The 22,050-nt window shown below is 43.8% G+C and overlaps 1 protein-coding gene across 12 annotated transcripts in view; it reads right to left on the reverse strand.

Moving 5' to 3' along the window:
• EHMT1 (euchromatic histone lysine methyltransferase 1) overlaps positions 1-22,050 on the reverse strand; it is a 151,736-nt gene that overhangs the window by 109,580 nt on the left and 20,106 nt on the right. For 5 of the 12 annotated variants that reach the window (XR_008618973.1, XR_008618972.1, XM_055089359.1 and 2 more), the window contains exon 1: positions 12,677-12,799. The exons of 4 other annotated variants lie outside the window; for them this stretch is intronic. Coding sequence is in view for 6 of the 8 variants with exons in the window: in XM_055089359.1 (XP_054945334.1) it covers positions 12,677-12,727 (51 nt within the window). In the remaining 2 variants the exon portion in view is untranslated. Of the gene's footprint in view, positions 1-12,676; positions 12,800-22,050 lie in introns of those variants that run through there. 3 more of the 12 variants (XM_055089356.1, XM_055089354.1, XM_055089355.1) reach the window with 2 other exon arrangements.

Here is a 22,050-nt window from a genome sequence, read left to right on the forward strand (position 1 = left end):
AGAGGGCTTCCCTGGTGGCGCAGGGGTTGGGAGTCCGCCTGCCAATGCAGGCGACATGGGTTCGTGCCCCGGTCCGGGCGGATCCCACATGCCGCGGAGCGGCTGGGCCCGTGGGCCATGGCCGCTGGGCCTGCACGTCCGGAGCCTGTGCTCCTCAACGGGAGAGGCCACAGCAGTGAGAGGCCCGCGTACCGAAAAGAAAAACAAAAAAAAACCTAGGAAAGGACTCTAAGGTCCAGTCTAAGAGAACAAGAGCAGCTTGACCAGCCGCACCTTAGAGATTTACCTCTAGAGCCAAGAGCCCATGTGACTAAACCTCAGAGAAGCAAGGCTACAGCTCACCCACCTTACCTCACCGCAGGGCTTCAGTCCTCCTCCCAAAAGCCTGCAGAGGGGCAGGGTCTCAGCGCCCCAAACTCACCACGGCCACCTGCACAGCCAGCCTCCACCCCCAAACATTTCCACCCATCCCCCACTCACAAACTTCCTCTCACAGAGACCCTTTTACAGCTGTGCCAGCCCTCCAGTCAAGTCCAAGTTGTAGCTCTTCACACTAAACAATAAATATTTGAAGTCCTCTTTTTTTTAAGGAGGCAATAACTCAATAATAGTCTATTCAGGTTTCATGCAAACTGCAAAATAAAAACACAAATAGGGACTTCCCTGGTAGCACAGTGGTTAAGAATCCACCTGTCATTGCAGGGGACACGGGTTCGATCTCTGGTCTGGGAAGATCCCACATGCCGCGGAGCAACTAAGCCCGTGCGCCACAACTACTGAAACCAGCGAGCCTGGAGCCCTTGCTCAGCAACAAGAGAAGCCACCGCAACGAGAAGCCCGTGCACCACAACGAAGAGTAGCCCCCGTTCACCACAACTAGAGAAAGCCCGCGCACAGCAACAAAGACCCAATGCAACCATAAATAAATAAATACATAAAAATAAAAACACAAATATAATTTCCTATTGTTTAGGTTATATGAAAGTAAATACTACCAACCTTTCATATAAATGCTCTTCTTTAAACTCCCCACCCACTTTCAGTCTTTTTGGTTGGATGCTGGTGTTGAACTTGGGCCTCCGGGCTGTCACAGGGATCACGCCAGAAAAATGAATAACAAGTCGTTCCCTCTTAAGTGCCCGGATTCCACTCAGCCAAGAGCAAACCAGGTGCCGGACTTGAACTTCAGATGCAAAAAAACAGTGTTGACAGACCCAGGTCATTTACAAACCTGTTCAGCTCACACAGAGCACAGAACTGTCTCACCCCACCTCAGAGAGAAAAAGCATGCACTACTAATAGAAATAAATGTAACTGTTCACTCATTATTAAGAAAATGCATTTAAAGCAACAAAAGTATCATTTTCCACCTATCAGACGGGCAAAATATTCTGAAGTCTGATACCTGAGAGTATGGATAAACAGGCAATTCTCATAACTGCTAGTGCAATAAGATTAATGAAACCTCTGTGCGGCAACTTGGCAATATTTGTAAACTTTAAAAGCACACATAACCCTTGGCAAAGCAATTCTACTCTTTAGTTTACTCTAAGATACAGGTGGAAAAGCTCTCCAAATCACAGTAACAAGGAAATTCACTCGGCCTTCTTTCTTCATTAGACAATCTAAATATCCAACTAGTTACAGAAATTGCTACATCCCTACAAGGCAATATGAAAAGGCTGCTTAAAAGTCTAATAAGCCATGTGCTACTGTGGGAAAATCATGGTGACTAGCCAAAGGTCAGGTACAGAATGGGGCGTCTGCGAGATCCCCGCAAGAAGAGATGCCAGCATGTGAATAAAAATCTTTTTGGAAGGAATTATAAGAAAGTATTAATAGCGCGACCTTTGTAAGTAAGATTAAAGCAGAAAGGGAGATGGAAGGTTACTTTGCAATATGCACCCTTTCTTACTAGTTAACTTTTTTTTTTTTGCGGTACGCGGGCCTCTCACTGCTGTGGCCTCTCCCATTGCGGAGCACAGGCTCCGGACGCGCAGGCTCAGCGGCCATGGCTCACGGGCCCAGCCGCTCTGCGGCAGGTGGGATCTTCCCGGACCGGTGCACGAACCCGTGTCCTCTGCATGGCAGGCTGACTCTCAACCACTGCGCCACCAGGGAAGCCCCTAGTTAACTTTTTTTGTTCTTGTTTCTTCTTTTGGACCTCAAATGTACTAGGAATTCTGATCAGTCCAACTCCGTACATGACGCACTGTCACCCCGGACCATGCTTTTTGTCACTCGTTAAATTATTTTTAACTGTGCAGTAAGGACCCATTAGCCCACCAACCACAACAGAACCAGGACCTTGACAATAATCTGTCTAACCAGCCACATGGTCTCCTCACCCCATTACCCCTGCCTCCTCACACCCAAAGAAACTACCAAAACAGAGCCTGTGGACTGCAGCTTCATGAAAAAAAAAGTCCCCAAATTAATGTGCTAATGACAAATTCAACTAAAGAAGGTACAAACGAACAATAAAATAAATCCAAGAAATGAGAAGGAAGAAAATCATAAAATGAGTGGAAATTTCTATTATAAATACAGATGAAAGCTTCCATACCAAGTATGATTTTTAAAACTCAATATATCAGGAATAGAAGAGAATCTTCCTTACCCTGATAAAGAATATTAAAAACTAATAGAGTAAATAAACATCATCCTAAATGAGGAAATACTGGAAACATTCCCTTCAAAATCAAGAATGATCATAAAAGGGGATTCCCTGGCAGTCCAGGGATTAGGACTCCACGCTTCCACTGCAGGGGGCATGGCTTTGATCCCTGGTCAGGGAACTAAGACCCTGCAAGCCACGCAGTGCAGCCAAATAAATAAATAATATAAAATAAAATTGGAAAAAAAAAAGAACAATCATGAAAAGCAAATAAAAACTAGACAGAGGGACAGAATGATAGAACAAATGTGGTAAAATGGCAACACCTGGGGAATCTGGGTGAAGGGCATATGGAAATTCTGTGTATTATTTGTGTAAGATTTTTAAGTTTGAAATCATCTCAAACTGGACAGTTCATTAACTAATAAAAATAAATAAAACAAAGAACAAGGACCTCGCATCCATTCAACATTGTACTGGGAGTCCTAACCAATACAGTTAGACAAGAAATTTGCAGCCTGAGGACCAGAAAGGAAGAACTACAACTGTTATTGTTATTATATGACCTACAAATTACTAGGAACAACAGTAGAGCTTAGCAAGGTGACTAGATATAAGGTCAAATCATCACTTAGTGAGTTGCCTTGCTATATACCATCAGTGAACAATTAGACATGGTAATTAAAGAGAAGACATACGTCATTTACAATGGCATCAGAGAATCATCAGTTATCTAGAAATAAACCTACAAAAGATGGCAAGACTTCTACAGGAAAAATACAGTTTCACTGAGATTTTTTTTTTTAACTAAATGAAATAGATATACTATATTCACCAATAGGAAGGCATAATATTGGGAAGATGTCAATTCTCATCAAATTGATCTACAGACTCAGTATGCAATTCCAGTTAATATCTCAAACATAATTTTTCATCAAATTTGATGATCCTAAAGCTTATACTGAAGAATAAATGGCCAAACACATCCAGGATGCTTCTGAAGGAGAGGAGCACGGGGCAGTGGCACTCCCAGGGTGTACGGAAGGCCTATGTCCAGAAGGAGCCTCAGGCTCATGTGAGCTCTGGGAGGTGCTATGTCAGATTCGCGGAGAAAGGAAGACTTGCTCAATCCCTGAAGCTAAGAAAAAACAACAAAGCACATGGAAAAAGGTGACACTGAACCACTACTCATAAGGTTTTTTTAAAAATTTTACATACAAGACAAAAGCCAACTCTAGAAGAAATAAGGAATTAAACATCAAAAACACAACTTAAGCTAAAAGTTCAAAATCTAAGTAAATTTCTTTTAGACTGCGAGATAAAGGCAGGTTTCTTAAAATACGAAAACAACTAATTGTAAAACTAGGAGAACACATTCACAATACCCACACCTAACAAAGAATTAGCACCAAGAATATACAAAGAACTGCAAAATAATAAGAAAAGCACAAAGCACCAAAAAGCAGACCAGTGGCATCTACAGACGTTTCACAATAAAAGGAAATACATTCAGTCAATAAACACGAGATGTCCAACATAATTCGTGATCAAGGAAATATCAATGAAGACAATAATAAGATGCCATTCACACACATTCAAGTGACTGAAAGCAAAAGGCCTGGCATGGGAGGAGAAGAACACAGGATCCATGCGCACTGGGGTGGGGGACCCACCAACACAACCGTTTGCAAATGGCTCTACAATCTCTCCTGAAGTTGAACATTTACACAGCCAGTGACGGGCAATTCCACTCCTAGGTAGACACCCCAGAGAAGAGCACAGAAATGTTCATAGCACTATAGGCCACAATTTTTAAAAAGAAAAAAGAGAGAAAAAAAAATCAACCCTGGAAACAACTGAAATGTCCCTCCATGGGAGAGTGGATGGAAAAATGGGGGTGTTTTCACACAGTGAAAGATTAGAAAGCAGATAAAATAAATCAATTACAACAATATGCAATATGAATAAATCTTAGCAAGATCACATTAAGTGAAAAAGAAAATCCCAGAAAATTACTATCTTTATAAAATTTAAAACTATTAAAATAGAAATACCTACATTTTAAGAATACAAATTAGTGCAATGAAACTGTAAAAAGCACAGGGAATGCTGAACACAAGATTCAGAATGACATCCGAATTCTCCAGAGATTTATAATGTAATTATATATATTTCTTAAATGTGTCAAGAGAGAGTAATCTGGGTCATGAAATTATGAGCAATTTTCTTTGTATTACTATAAAAACAAATGTTACTTAAATATCTATTTTTTTTTGCAGCTCTTTAAGATTTCTTTCACACAATCTTTATAAAAACTTACATGGCAATTTCTGAGCACTCAACCAAATATTTATAATGAAAACGTTTGTTTTATGTGAAAAAATGTTTATATATTTTGTTTCAATTCAATGACAAATTTGTTAGGCCTTAATTTTCAAGAAGATAACATGACATTAAAATTTCTAAATGTTAGTTTGGGATTAACATATACATACTACTATATATAAAACAGGTAACCAACAAGGACCTCTGTATAGCACGGGGAACTATACGCGATGTTTTATAATAATCTATAAGGGAAAAGAATCTGAAAAAAATAGATAAACATGTATGTATAACTGAATCACTTTGCTGTACACCTGAAACTAACACAACATTGTAAATCAACTATATTTCAATTTAAAAAAATAAAGGGACTCCCCTCGTGGTCCAGTGGTTAAGAATCCACCTTCCAATGCAAGAGACGCAGGTTCAATCCCTGGTCGGGGAACTAGGATCCCACATGCCGCGAGGCAACTAGGCCTACACGCTTCAACTAACGAGCCCACGCACTCTGGAGTTCGCGTGCCACAACTAGAGAGCCTGCACGCCGCAAATACTGAGCCCATGCACCACAACTAGAGAGAAGCCCACATGCTGCAACAAAAGAGCCCGTGTGCCACAACTAAGACCCAACGCAGCCAAAAATAAATAAATAAATAATTTAAAATAATAAAATAAAAATAAAACTGTTCCCCAAGAAAAAGAAATTGTAAATGCTAAAAAACACCATTAGGAATGTTATGTACTTTGGACTTGGTAAACCCTTATGGTAGAAAAGTAAAAGGAAACAATTTTTAGAAAACAATGAGAAATATGAAAAAAATCCAGTTAAAACTATATGGGGGCTTCCCTGTTGGCGCAGCGGTTAAGAATCCACCTCCCAATGCAGGGGACACGGGTTCGAGCCCTGGTCCAGGAACATCCCACATGCCGCGGAGCAACTAAGCATGTGAACCACAACTACGGAGGCTGCGCCCTAGAGACCGCGAGCCACAACTACTGAGGCCCACGCACCTAGAGCCCATGTTCCACAAGAGACGCCACCACAATGAGAAGCCTGCGTACCACAACGAAGAGCAGCCCCTGCTCACTGCAACTAGAGAAAGCCTACGTGCAGCAACAAAGACCCAACGTAACCAAAAATTAATTAATTAATTAATTTTTAAAAAACAAAACTATATGGGACTTCCCTCGTGGTCCAACGGCTAGGACTCCGCACTCCCAATGCAGGGGGACCGGGTTCGATCCCTGGTCAGGGAACTAGATCCCACATGCATGCTGCAACTGAAGATCGTACATGCCGCAACTAAGACCCAGCGCAGCTGAAATAAATAAATAAATAGATAGAGAGATAGAGAGATAGTAAAAAAAAAAAAAAAACTATATGTACTATATACTAACATTTACATGTATAATGCATAATATAGTCTACATATGCATGTAAAGGTGCAGAAAAGTCTAGAAGGAGATTCATTCCTATTGGAGAGCAAGTCCCTCACCACAGGACAGGCTCTGAGGCTGCAGCGGATGGACAAACACACAAGGTACCCACCCAAGCTGGTGATCTCCCCCAGACCAGCTCCTCCGGGGTGGACTTCATCTCAGCTCAGGCCCACGACCCCAAGAATCTGATTTCCTCTCTTGCATGTCACAAATCACAACCGATCCATCACGTGGCTCTACCTTCAACATATTTCCGGAATCTGACTTCTCAAGCCTTCGTCCTGACCTCCCCCTCAGTTCCCATCTTTAAAATAGATCCTGAAACTGCCCTTTGTCCTAACTCCCTCACCAAGCCAGGCCTGTGCCCTGAACCACGCAACAGCCTTTCCTCTCTCCCACCGGCACCCTCGCCCCCTCAGCCTAGGCTCAAGCCGCAACAAGAAGGGCCCTGTCCAAGCAGAAGGCAGTACCTCCATCCCACCCAGAGAGGCCAGGCCGCGACCTTGATCCCCACCCTCACTCCACTGCGGCAGCGCTGGCCTCCCCGCTGATCCCTGAGACCACAGGGTCATCTGCCTCCCCACCCTTCCTGTCTGCTCTCCCTCGGCCGGGTGCCCTGCTGGGATACAGGCGTCTGTCCATCCAGCTCACTGCTATGCACCAAGGGCGACAGGGTACGGGCAGGCTCCAGGCAGGCACCTACTGACTGTGCAGAGGATGGTGGAGGATGAGCAACCAGAGGTCCACTGGGACCCCCTTCCACAGCCCTGCCTCGGGGTGTGATCCCAGCCCCCACTCTGGGCCAAGCCTGGGGCCAAGGCAGTCAAGGAAAACAAAGCCAGTTTGAGCTCCTTCCTACAGATTAGTACAGAGCCAATGTTTTTGTTTATTAGGAAGGTAACAGTAAAGGGAAATTTTGAAACAACCATCACCACCTTAACTCAAAATTTTTCATTTCCTTCCAGTTTCTCCTCACACGTACACAATTCACATGACTGATCCGTACCAGTGATTTTCCCTTAAACATGCATGACATCTCCAGTCACCACGTTAATGGTCGTAGAACACTTCATCAAGCTTCTCTATCACTGACCATCTGTGATTTTTCAATTCATCATTACTTTAAAAAGCACTTTAATGTCTCCGTAAGTGATAACTACCCTGAGCCCATCCGTTCATTGCTCAAGGGTACTGAGTGAGCACAATACATGCAAAGCATCGGCCTCCCTTTAGGTAAAGCCGTATCAGTGAGACTCCTGCATCCATGGGTAACAATAGTTATTGGTCTTTTGGACCAGCCTCCACCAGCAAGGCTGCCAGCTGAAAACAATTGACATGTTCCTTCCTACTGACTTCACCTCACACGGAGGGTCCCTGACACCTGCCTCTGCCCCCCACCTCACACTGGCTTGTATGAACCATCATCGGCAGCACCCACCACCCCACCCGGACTCTGACCACCCTGGAGGCTCAGTCCAACGTGCTCGTTCCCTACACTTACCAACTACAAAGACACCTCCCAGGGTCTGTCTATCCAATAACACACCTTGGCCTTTACACCAGTCTTCAGGTCTGTGTGTCTCCCTCTCTATGTTTCCCAGTCTGGCCCATCCCACTGGGACCCAATCCCCATTATGTCTGTTGGTCTGCGACTCCATCTGGATATCACCAAACATTTGCTTGTGTCTCCTGACATTAGTTATATATACATGACTCCACTCAGGGGTAATTACATTTCAAAGAAAACCCAGCACAATGCCTATCAGGATCTCAGGTGGCTTCTTTGTAAAAATTGACAGGTTGACCCTAAAATTCACATGGAAACTCACGAGACACAGAATAGCCGAAACAATCTTGAAAAAGAAAAACAAAGTTGGTGAATTCACATTTCTCCATTTCAAAACTTCCTACAAAGCTACAATAATCAAGATGGTGTGATACTTGCATAAAGATAGACATTTGGGGCTTCCCTGGTGGTGCAGTGGTTGAGAGTCCGCCTGCCGATGCAGGGGACACGGGTTCGTGCCCCGGTCCGGGAAGATCCCACATGCCATGGGAGCGGCTGGGCCCGTGAGCTATGGCCGCTGAGCCTGCGCATCCGGAGCCTGTGCTCCGCAATGGGAGAGGCCACAACAGTGAGAGGCCCGCGTACCGCAAAAAAGAAAAAAAAAAAGTTAGACATTTGATCAACAGAATAGAGAGTCCAGGAATAAACCCAAACATCTATGGTCAACTGATTTTCAACAGATACCAAGACCATTCAATGGTGAAGGAACAACAGTCTTTTCAACAAATGGTGCTGGGACAGCCACATGCAAAAGAATAAAGTTGGACCCCTACCTGATACCATGTACAAAAATTAACTTTAAATGGATCAAAGATCTAAATATAAGAACTAAAACTGCAAAACTCTAAGAAGAAAACATAGGCACAAATCTTCATGACCTAGGATTTAGCAACTGCTTCTGAGATATGACACCAAAAGCACAAGCAACAGAAGAAAAACAGAGAAACTGGACTTCATCAAAAATTAAAAATGTTTGTGCTTCAAAGGACACCATCAAGGAAGTGAAAACACAACCCACAGAATGGGAAAAAATATTTGCAAGTCATATATCTGATAAGGAACCTGCATCTGTAATATACATATAAAGAACATATGCAACTCAATAATAAAAATACCCAATTTTATAATGGGAAAAGGATCTGAACAGAAATTTCTCCAACAAATACAAATGACCAATAACCACATGAAAGATCCTGAACATTATTAGTCATTAGAGAAACGCAAATCAAAACCACAAGATACAGTCTCACACCCACTAAGATGATGATAATGAAAAGATGCACCATAACAAGAGTTGGTGATGACATAAAGAAACTGGACCCTTGGACACTGCTGATGGGAATGTAAAATGAGACAGTTGCTGTGGAAACTGTAAACAATCCCTTACTGAGATAACTGTAGATTTACATGAAGTGTAAGAAATAACACATAGACCTCCTTGTACACTCTGCCCAGTGTATTAGTTTCCCAGGGCTGCCGTAACAAAGTACCACAAGCTGGGTGGCTTAAAACAAATCTGTTTTTATCCTTTCACAGTTCTAGGGCCAGAGGTCCAAAATCAAGGTGTTGGGGACTTCCCTGGTGGTGCAGTGGTTAAGAATCCGCCTGCCAATGCAGGGGACACGGGTTCAAGCCCTAGTCCAGGAAGATCCCACATGCTGTGGAGCAACTAAGCCCATGCACCACAACTACTGAGCCTGCGCTCTAGAGCCCGCGAGCCACAACTACTGAGCCTGCGTGCTGCAACTACTGAAGCCCGTGAGCCTAGAACCCATGCTCCGCAACAAGAGAAGCCACCGCAATGAGAAGCCTGTGCACCGCAACGAAGAGTAACCCCCGCTCGCCGCAACTAGAGAAAGCCCGTGCACAGTAACAAAGACCCAACACGGCCAAAAATTTAAAAAAATACAAATACAAAGCCAAGGTGTTGGTCGGGCCACACTCCCTCTGAAGGCTCCAGTAGCTTCTGGTGGCTGTGGCAACCCTCGGCATTGCTCTGCTTACAGAGGCATCGCTCCAATCTCTGCCTGTGTTGTCACATGGCCGTCTTCCCTGTGTCTGCGTCACTGAAGTTACGAACACCACCCTAAGTCCAGGATGATTTCACCTCCAGATTCTTAATAAATTACATCGGCAAAGATCCTATGTCCAAATAAGGGCACATCCTGGGATTCCAGATGAACGTGAATTTAGGAGGACACCATTCAACCCACTAATGTCCAGTTTCCCTAAAGGTTACCATTTTGCAAAACTACAGTGTAATATCATAACCAGGCAACCCACCAACCTTATTCAGTCAGATTTCCTCACTTTTACTTGTATTCACACGTGAGAGTGTGTGTGTGTGTTAGGTTCTGCACAGTTTTCTCACCTGGTTAGCTGGCCGATCTACTACCACAGTGAAGATATTGAGCAGTTCCAATGTAATGTATGAAGGATCTGCCTGACTTTGGGGCAAAGAATGGATGGAGCAGGTACAGCACGGGAAGCAGAAAAACTCGGAAGACCAGTTAAGGGGTGACCACTACAAGTCAAGAAAGGTACCATGTGAACTGGACCCAAGCAGTGACGCCGTGAGAGACAGTGGTGAGAGCAGAAGTTGTTCTGAGGGCACAGTCAGCAGGATTTTCCGATGGGCTGACATGAGATGCGAGGAAAGGGTAGAGCCGTCAATGATTCCTTGTCAGTATTTCCACAAGGACAAAGGCACACCTGTATAGTAATTTCGGAGAATTAACACTTTCATGATGTCCAAGAACAAGAACTGTCTCTCCAGGGTTCAGGTCTCTCATTGTGGGAGTGCTTTACGCTATTCCTCATATAAATTCTGCACATTATTAAACTCATTTCATTTAATTTATCTTTTGTGTTGCTATAAATGGGTTACTGTTTTGTACATAAGAAGGCTGCTGACTTTCATATGTCACTTTTACACCCAGTCCCTTTACTGAATGACCTCACTGTCTGCACTTTCGCACCGACTCTCTTAGGTTGTCCAGGTAGTTATCTCACGTACACGCAGTTCTACCGCTTACTTTCTAATTTTTCGTCTCCAATAGCTCTCTTAACTGATTACATGGCTTAATCCCAACAACAAAATGTTAAAGATTCGTGGAGATGATAAGCAGCCTAACTTTGTTACTGACCTTGGTGGGAACGTCTCCAGGGTTTCCCACTAAGTGAGAGAGAGAGAGGGAGAGGGAGAGAGAGAGATAGACAGACAGACAGATAGGGAGGGAAGGATGGATGGGTAGGTTTAAGACAGACAAACTGCAAGCTTGGAAGCAGCTCCCAGCCTAGTTGAACTCAGACAGCTCTTCCTGTTTGCAGCCTGTTTAGGAGACCCTGACCCAGAGGGCCCAGAAGTGTGAAATAACAAATGTGTGTTGTTCTAAGCTGCTAAATCTGAGGAAATTTGTTACACAGCAATAAATAACTGACATGCTATCTTTACTAGAGTAAATTTTGGTAAATTATATTTTCCTAGGACAGTCTCCATTTCGTCTAGGTTTTCGTATTTATCTGCCAACGATTGTACAAAATAGTCTCTTATAATTTTGTTATCCCACGAAGTAAGAAGGTGCTCAAAGACTAATTGGAATCATGTTTAAAAGACAAAGAATCTTGGGACTTTCCTGGTGGTCCAGTGGTTAAGACTCTGTGCTCCCAGGACTTCCCTGGTGGCACAGTGGTTAAGAATCCGCCTGCCAATGCAGGGGACACGAGTTCGAGCCCCGGTCTGGGAAGATCCCACATGCCACGGAGCAAACTAAGCCCATGCGCCACAACTACTCATGCTCTAGAGCCCATGAGTCACAACTACTGAGCCCGTGTGCCACAACTACTGAAGCCTGAGCACCTAGAGCCCGTGCTCCACAACAAGAGAAGCCGCCGCAATGAGAAGCCCGTGCACCACAACGAAGAGTAGCCCCCACGCGCCACAATGAGAGAAAGCCCACGCTTAGCAATGAAGACCCAACGCAGCCAAAAAAATTAATTAATTAATTAATTTAAAAAAAAAAAAAAAAAAAGACTCAGCTCCCAACGCAGGGGGCCCCAGGTTCGAACCCTGGTCAGGGAACTAGATCCCACATGCTGCAACTAAAGATCCCGCATGCCGCAACGAAGATTCTGCACACAGCAATGGAGATCCCACATGCCACAACTAATACCCAGTGCAGCCAAATAATTAAAAAAAAAAAAAAAAGACACAGAGTCTTGTTTGAAGGGCTCAATTGGCCAAATCTGGGATAATTTCAACATCAAAAAGAAAAATGATAAAAAAATAGATTATAACATGTTTAATAAATACTCTGTAGCAATACCAAAAAAGTAAGGTACAAAGAGGGAAAGAAAGTTCTTCTTAAAGAAGACCGTCAGCTGATAAATGAGAAGGAATGAGAGAACTGGTTTCCTGATGAATCATGAAGAAGAAAAGAGGCAGCAACACCCTCTTCACCAACCAAGGAAACTGCGGGGGTCAACAGGATCAGGACAAACTGACCTGTGACCCCCGATGTAACAAAAAGTCCACAAGGTCACCTGTGTAGCATTCTAGTCAAAACTATTTCACCTGAATCTAACACCTGATGGTTAACAGTACTGACTAACCATCTGTTAAATTTCCTGAATTTAATCATTGTGCTGTGGCTATATGAGAAGTTCCCTGTTCTCAGGAGATACACACTGAAAAACAGGGGTGAAGGGACATGACATCTGCAACTTACTCTCCGATGGTTCATTAAAAACAACAGCATGTCCCAGAGGGAGAGACTCATGATGGAGTAAGCGATGAATCCAGGTGTAGGGTACGTGAGTGCTCACCGAACATTCTTTGACATTCCACAAAGGTCTGAAGCTTTTCAGAATAAAAAGTTGAGAAAAAAACCTTTAGCATTACTACTCTGATGTACAATTTAATTTTTAGCTTTTAAATTACCCAAGTTTACATTCAAAACTGTAACTTTCTTGTTGTTAGAAGAGTTTGGGTTAAGAATGAAAGACTTCACTGTGGGAAAAGATTACCTTTGTTTTTTTGGTTTTTTTTTTTTTGTGGTATGCGGGCCTCCCTCTGCTGCGGCCTCTCCCGTTGCGGAGCACAGGCTCCGGACGCGCAGGCTCAGCGGCCATGGCTCATGGGCCCCGCCGCCCCGCGGCGTGTGGGATCCTCCCAGACCGGGGCGTGAACCCGGTTCCCCTGCATCGGCAGGCGGACGCGCAACCCCTGCGCCACCAGGTAAGCCCTACCTTTGTTTTTTAATCAACAGATTCAGCAGGTCAGGTCATAAAGGTTTAAAAGCTGACAACAAACAAAAAAACAGGTCAAGTCCTATTATAAAAACTCCTACAACTAAAGTGTCAGCACGCAAATTTCTCATTAGAGTCACATTTCTGCCAACAATCTTCAGAGACAGCCTCTAACCAACAAGCAGAAACAGTCAAGGATTCTAACTGAAGACTCCCAGGGCCAAGGCAGCGGCTGCAAGGGCCGCCTCAGAGCTTCCCAAGCACCCAGCTGGTCTAGGTTGGCACAACTCGCCAGGCCCAGAGATCCGGTTTCCCAGCAGACAGCAACTACACGGGGTGAGAGCGCAGTCAGGCAAAGGAAGCAGGAGACGCTGGAGCAGGCAGGGCAGGGCCGGGAGGCCGCCGGGCCTGGAGTGCAGAGAGTCAAGGGAAGAGGCAGGAGAGATGGCAGGCGGCCTAGGGCCAGATGCCACACAAGGCCTTGTCAGCCCTTGTGAAGAGCATGGAAGCCACAGGAAGGCTGCCCACAGAGCAGAAACACGAGGAGGACGCCCAGGCCTCTGAGCAGAGCCCAGGCCATCGGGAAGCAGGGAGAAGAGGTGGGCTGAGACCTCAGTGGCAGCCCCCATGAGGGCAGAGGATGTGCTAAAGGTGGACCCACTGCATCCCTGAGGAACACGTGGCACTGGCCACAGTGGGACAAGCAGAGCTCAGAGGTCAGGGAGTGCTGGCGTTTCACAGTGGGCTGCAGGTGCCCACCGGCCCTCCAAGCTCTCAGTCAGCACGTCCCCACCTTAGGGGCAGGCAAAGGTGCAGTTTGGGGTCAGAGACGGCTCGGCATGAGGACACGGAACCAGGGCACCAGGACAGATCCCCAGGGCCCTTCAGTATCTACAGGTCAGGCTCAGGGCATGGGTCCTGCAAACAAGACCGAAAGACCGAAAAGAAAGGCTCAACTGGTAGGAAAAACCAGCAGAGTGAGGTGATCTGGAGGCCAACGGAAGATAACTAATCACTCCTTTTTTCTTGAATTTGAATGTCAAATGCTGTAATGAGGGCCAGTAAAAAGAAGGAGAACCAACCAATGGATTTGGCAACACCTAGGTCAATGGCGTCCTGCTCCGAACCGCCTCAAAGGGCAGGCCTGGGAGGTCCTGGAAACAGCAAAGATGGAATGAAGTCTGAGTAACTGGGATTTAATTCACAGAAAGGTCAAGAAGTGCGTGCGCACAAATACCCGCATTTGAGAATGCGGATGTCCAAGGATGACAGGCTGTTCAAGCTGAAAAGCAGCTGAGACGTCTACTGTTCCAACCCCTCAGTGCTCGAGGCCAGGGGCAATACAGGACCAAAAGCCCCCACTCCCATCACACGCACCTGGCAGGGCTGCAGACACAGACAAGAGAGCGGCACACCAGCCCCACATCGCTCTGTTCCAGCCACTCTGACCCACACTTGAGCCCTGACCCAGGCCAGGCGGCCGCCACCAGCCCACATCCTAACTGCCGGCTTCTGCCCAAGCCAGGGCTCCCCTCGCCCCAACGGGCGCGTTCCTCCCGCCTTCCACTCAGAACCCTGACTCTTTAGCCCTCTTCCTGGAGAATTAACCTGTCATTCTCCCCCTAGACTGCAGGAGTCTTGTCCTAGATGGGCCAAAGTCAAGACAAACTCGAAATGTCTTCAGCCCAGGGCAACACTATCCAACGGTAACACAGTATGAGCCACAAGTATAATTCTACATTTTCCAGCAGCCATGTTAAAAAGTAGAAATAGGAGTAATTAATTTTGATATATTTTATTTAACCCAATACACATCCAAAATGTTACCAGTTCAACATGTAACCAATTAAAAAAAAACAAAAGAAACAAAAAAAAACAGTACCCCCGAAAAGCACAAAACATCTCAAAAGCCTCTGAAATCCAGTGTGCATTTCACACAGCACATCTCAGTTTGGTGTGGACAAATGTCAAATGTTCACACACCACACAGGGCCGTGGCCAGCTTGTTGGAGGTAGGTGGCAGCCACCTCTCCACTCCAGTCTGAACACGTGCAGGAGCCAACCCTTCACCAAGATTCCATCTGGATTCCTGAGCCAGAGAGCCATGGTCTCAGCCTGAGGCAGGAATGAGCTCACGGGAGCCCTCCCTAAGCACCCCAACAGGAAGGCATTTCCCCTATGCTGCTCCTACACCTTCTCTCTCTTGAGAGCAATTTTAATAGCAATTGCTCTCTTTTAATAGCAATTATCAAACCGTGTAACTGTGTGTCTTTCTCAAAACTAGAACACAAGGACCGCCATAGAGACAAGGCACCATGTTTATTCTCATCTGACTCCCAATTCAGAAGCCGACACACAGAAGGCATTAAATGTTTGTTATGAAAATGAACAAATGGTTCCTGTCTATACTTGAAAGCCAGTTAATTCCTAAAGGATTCAACCTGGGCCACCACCATAAAAAAAAAAAAAAAAAAATCCCATAAGCCAATTCTGCCTCCTTCTCCTTTTACATTAAGCTATACAACAGAAATCACCTAAAAATGTGCCAGGAAAGGGGCTTCCCTGGTGGTGCACTGGTTAAGAATCCACCTGCCAACGCAGGGGACACGGATTCGAGCCCTGATCCAGGAAGATTCCACATGCCGCAGAGCAACTAAGCCCGTGTGCCACAACTACGGAGCCTGTGCTCTAGAGCCCACAAGCCACAACTACTGAAGCCCGCGTGCCTAGAGCCCGTGCTCCACAACGAGAAGGCACCGCAATAAGAAGCCTGCGCACCACAGCAAAGAGTAGCCCCCGCTCACCGCAACGAGAGAAAGCCTGCACAGCAACAAAGACCCAACGCAGCCATTGATTAATTAATTTTTTTAAACTACATAAAATAAATAAAAATTTTAAAAAGAAAACGCAACTACATAAATAAACATTAAAGACAGTATAAATGTAGTCTTAGTTCTAACTCTTTTTCTCCTACATGACTTAAAAGACAACTGCATAAAGCAATAATTGTAAATCTGTGTGGAAGAGCATACAGAGATGTAATTTGTATGACAACGACAGTACAAGAAGGACAAAAGAAACGGAGCTATATGGCAGCAAATTTTTTTTCTGTATTTTTTCAACTTTTTATATTAGAGTATAGTTGATTAACAATGTTGTTAGTTTCAGCTGTAGAACAAAGTGATTCAGTTATACATATACATGCATGTATTATTTTTCAAATTCTTTTCCCAATTAGGTTGTTACATAATACCGAACAGACTTCCCTGTGCTATACAGTACGTCCTTGCTGGTTATTCATTTTTATTTATTTTTTTAAATTAATTTATCTAATTTATTTATCTTGGGCTGCGTTAGGTCTTCATTGCTGTGCGCAGGCTTTCTCTAGTTGAGGCGAGTGAGGGCTACTCTTCGTTGCGGTGTGCGTGTTTCTCATTGCAGTGGCTTCTCTTGTTGTGGAGCACGGGCTCTAGGCACGTGGGCTTCAGTAGTTGTGGCTCACGGGCTCTGAAGAGCAGGCTCAGTAGTTGTGGCGCATGGGCTTAGTTGCTCCGTGGCATGTGGGATCTTCCCGGACCAGGGATCGAACCCGTGTCCCCTGCATTGGCAGGCAGATTCTTAACCACTGCGCCACCAGGGAAGTCCCTGATTATCCATTTTAAAATACAGCAGTGTGTACATGTCAATCCTAAACTCCCTAACTATCCCTCCCCCACCCCACCACAAGCAGCAAATTTTTTGATATATACTATTTTAGTAACACTAGTATAATCCAAACTAGACTGTTATAAATTAAAACATTAAATGGTAATTCCCAGGGAAATACAGAAAGAAATTTTAAAAATACAGTCAGACAATAAGGGAATTTAAATGGTACACTAGAAAATATCTAACAAAAAAAGAAAGTAATAGAGGAAAAGAGGAACAAAAAGACATAACACTTACAGAAAACAAACACCAAACAATGTAAATCCTACCTTTTCAGTAATTACAATAAATGCAAATGGATTAAATATTCCAACTAAAAAGCAGAGACTGACTGAATGGATTAAAAAAAACATGATCCAACTGTATGCTGACACACCTTAGATTGAAAGACACCATGAGATTAAAGGCAAAAGCCAGAAAAAGGTGTACAATGTAAATAGAAACTATAAGAGAGCTTAAGTGGCTATACTGGTATCAGACAAGACAGACTTTAAAACAAGAAATATTGCTAGAGACAAAGAGGGCCATTTCACAATGACAAAAGGGTCAAACAACAGGTAGATATAACAACATAAATACATGCACAACTAACAACAAAGCCTCAAAATACATGAAGCAAAACCTGACAACTGAAAAGAAAATTCAACAACAGTCTGCGATTCCAAAACCCTGCTGTCAGTAACTTAAAAAAAAAAAAAAAAAAAAAAAAAAGGAGGAAGGATAAGAAGACTCAATACTATGGGCCATCCCACCTGACACACCTGGACTGCAGAGTCCACATTCTGATCAAGTGTTCATCAAACATTCCCCAGGACAGAATATAATATAGCCATTAAAAAAAAATCTAGCAAATCTAAACAAGCTGAAATTAAAGTATGTCCTCTGACCATAGTGGAATTATATTAGAAATCAACAAAACAGGGAAATCCAGGAAATACCTAAACATTTAGAAATTAAACAACACAATTCTAAATAACCCACGGGTCAAAGAAATCACATGGGAAAACAGAACATATTTCGAACAGAAAAAAAAAATGAAAACACAACGTATCAAAATTTATAGGAAGCATCTTGTTTTGTTTTTTGTTCCTCTTTTTTTTTTTTTTTTTTTTTTTTGTCTGCTTTGGGTCTTCACTGCTGTGCATGGGCTTTCTCCAGTTGCAGCGGGTGGGCTACTTTTCATTGAGGTGTGCATGCTTCTCATTGCAGTGGCTTCTCTTGTTGTGAAGCACGGGCTCTAGGCTCACGGGCTTCAGTAGTTGTGGTGTGTGGACTCAGGAGTTGTGGCTTGTGGGATCTAGAGCGCAGGCTCAGTAGTTGTGGCACATGGGCTTAGTTGCTCCGCGGCATGTGAAATCGGATCTTCCCAGACCAGGGCTCGAACCTGTGTCCCCTGCACTGGCAGGTGGATTCTTAATCACTGCGCCACCAGGGAAGTCCAGTATCTTGTTTTGGTTTTCTAGGGCCGCCATAACAGAATACCATAAACTGGGTGGATTAAAACATCAGAAATTCATTGTCTCATAGTTCTGGAGGCCAGAAGTCCAAAGTTAAGGTGCCAGCTGGGCCATGCCCTCTCTGATGGCTCTAGGGGAGGCATCCTCCTTGCCTCTCCAGCCTTTGTGTTCACCAGCAACCCTTGGCATTCCTTGCCTTGTAGACACTCACTCCAATCAGATGGCCACCTTCCTCCTGGGTATCTTCACATCGTCTTCCCTCTGTGCAGGTCTATGCTCACAAGGCATTCTCTCTGATGCTGACACCAATCATACTGAATCAGGGACCCACCCTACAACCTCATCTGAACTCATCTGCAATGACCCTATTTCCAAATAAGGTCATGTTCTGCGATACTGGGAAGTTAGAACTTCAATTTCAATGTACCTTTCTGGGGAACATAATTCAACCTACTACACAGGAAAGAAACACTTTGAGGGTAACAGTATAGATTTAAACTCCTGTATCAGAAAAGAACTCATGCCAAGATCCTAAGCTTCCACCTTAAGAAACTAGAAAGAAGAAAACAAAACCCAAAGCAAGCAAAAGGAAGGAAATAAAGATTAGAGTGGAAATAAATAAAACTGAGAACAGAAAAACAATAAGGAATCAACAAAATCAGAAGTCACTTCTTTGCAGGGATTTCCCTGGTGGTCCAGTGGCTAAGACTCCACGCTCCCAATGCAGGGGGCCCAGGTTCGATCTCTGGTCAGGGAACTAGATCCCACATGCCACAACTAAGAGTTCGCATGCTGCAACAAAGATCCCACATGCCGCAACTAAGACCTGGTGCAGCCAAATAAATAAAAGTTACTTCTTTGCAACTTCAACGTAACTCAAACCTTTGACTAGACTGACCAAGAAAGAGAAAAGACTCAAATTATTAAAGTCAGGAGGGAATATTACTACCAACCCTCTAAAAAATAAAAAGGAAATACTATAGGAACTACTGTAAGCAACTGTATGCCAAAAAAATAGATACCCTAGGAGAAATGAACAAATACCTAGAAGGATACAAAACACCAAAAATGACTCAAGAATAATTAGAAAACCTGAACACCTATAAAAAGTGAAGAGATTAAATAATCAAAAAAACTTCCAACAGGGAGTTCCCTGGTGGTCTAGTGGTTAGGATTCGGGCTTTCACTACCATGGCCCAGGTTCAATCCCTGGCCAGGGAACTGAGATCCCACAAACCGTGAGGCACAGCCGAAAAAGAAAAAATTTTCCAACAAAGAAAAGCCCAGAGGACTTCCCTGGTGGAGCAGTGGTTAAGAATCTGTCTGCCAAGGCACGGGACATGGGTTCAAGCCCTGGGCCGGGAGGATCCCACATGCTGCAGAGCAACTAAGCCCGAGAGCCACAACTACTGAGCCCGCGTGCCACAACTACTGAAGCCCAAGCACCTAGAGCCCATGCTCCGCAACAAGAGAAGCCACAGCAATGAGGAGCCCACACACCACAACAAAGAGTAGCTCCTGCTCACCGCAACTAGAGAAAACCTGTGGGCAGCAACGAAGACCCAAGGCAGCCAAAAAATAATTAATTAATTTTTTTAAAAAAAGTCTAAAAAGGAAAAGCCCAGAACCAAATGGCTTCACAGGTGAATTACACCAAATATTTAAAGAACAAACCCTTCACAAACATAAAAAACAGAAGAGAAGAATACACTTCCCAACTCATTCTATGAAGCCAGTATAACTGACACCAAACACACGAAGACATCACACAAAAAAGAAAACTATGGGCCAATATAATACCCCTTATGAATACAGATGCAAAAATCCTCAACAAAATACTAGCAAACCAAATGCCACAAGATGTAAAAAGGATTCACTACCATGACAAAGTGAATTTACTGCAGAAACACAGAGTTGGTGGAACATATGAAATCATGTACTATATACCATATTAAAAAAATTTTTTTTAAATCGTATGATCATCTCAAAAGACGCAGAAAAAGCATTTAACAAAATCCAATACCTCTTTCTGATAAAAACACTCAACAAATTAGGAATAGAGGGAACTACCTCAAACTGATAAAGGGCATCTATGAAAACCCAAGGCTAATATCATACTTTAATAGTGAAAGACTAAGTGCTTTCCCCTAAAAATAGGAATAAGACAGGGATGACTACTTTCACCACTTCTACTCAACATTTTACTAGAGGTTCTAGTTATAGTAATTAGGCAAGAAAAAGAAAGAACAGGAATCCAGATTTGAAAGGAAGAAGTAAAACTAATTCAATTCCCAGACAACATGATCTAGTATACAGAAAATCCAAAAGAACCCACAAAAAAACTATGAGACCTAATGAACAACCTCAGCAAGGTTGCATGATACAAGATCGATATATAAAAATCAATCAGATTTCTATACACTAACAACGAACAACCTAAAAATGAAATTAAGTAAACAATTCTGTTACAGAAACATCAAAAAGGGACTTCCCTGGTGGCGCTCCCAATGCAGGGGGCCCAGGTTCGATCTCTGGTCAGGGAACTAGATCCCACATGCCACAACTAAGAGTTCGCATGCTGCAACAAAGATCCCACATGCCGCAACTAAGACCTGGTGCAGCCAAATAAATAAAAGTTACTTCTTTGCAACTTCAACGTAACTCAAACCTTTGACTAGACTGACCAAGAAAGAGAAAAGACTCAAATTATTAAAGTCAGGAGGGAATATTACTACCAACCCTCTAAAAAATAAAAAGGAAATACTATAGGAACTACTGTAAGCAACTGTATGCCAAAAAAATAGATACCCTAGGAGAAATGAACAAATACCTAGAAGGATACAAAACACCAAAAATGACTCAAGAATAATTAGAAAACCTGAACACCTATAAAAAGTGAAGAGATTAAATAATCAAAAAAACTTCCAACAGGGAGTTCCCTGGTGGTCTAGTGGTTAGGATTCGGGCTTTCACTACCATGGCCCAGGTTCAATCCCTGGCCAGGGAACTGAGATCCCACAAACCGTGAGGCACAGCCGAAAAAGAAAAAATTTTCCAACAAAGAAAAGCCCAGAGGACTTCCCTGGTGGAGCAGTGGTTAAGAATCTGTCTGCCAAGGCACGGGACATGGGTTCAAGCCCTGGGCCGGGAGGATCCCACATGCTGCAGAGCAACTAAGCCCGAGAGCCACAACTACTGAGCCCGCGTGCCACAACTACTGAAGCCCAAGCACCTAGAGCCCATGCTCCGCAACAAGAGAAGCCACAGCAATGAGGAGCCCACACACCACAACAAAGAGTAGCTCCTGCTCACCGCAACTAGAGAAAACCTGTGGGCAGCAACGAAGACCCAAGGCAGCCAAAAAATAATTAATTAATTTTTTTAAAAAAAGTCTAAAAAGGAAAAGCCCAGAACCAAATGGCTTCACAGGTGAATTACACCAAATATTTAAAGAACAAACCCTTCACAAACATAAAAAACAGAAGAGAAGAATACACTTCCCAACTCATTCTATGAAGCCAGTATAACTGACACCAAACACACGAAGACATCACACAAAAAAGAAAACTATGGGCCAATATAATACCCCTTATGAATACAGATGCAAAAATCCTCAACAAAATACTAGCAAACCAAATGCCACAAGATGTAAAAAGGATTCACTACCATGACAAAGTGAATTTACTGCA

The sequence above is a fragment of the Physeter macrocephalus genome, chromosome 13, assembly GCF_002837175.3.
Source record: "Physeter macrocephalus isolate SW-GA chromosome 13, ASM283717v5, whole genome shotgun sequence".
NCBI lineage: Eukaryota > Metazoa > Chordata > Mammalia > Artiodactyla > Physeteridae > Physeter > Physeter macrocephalus.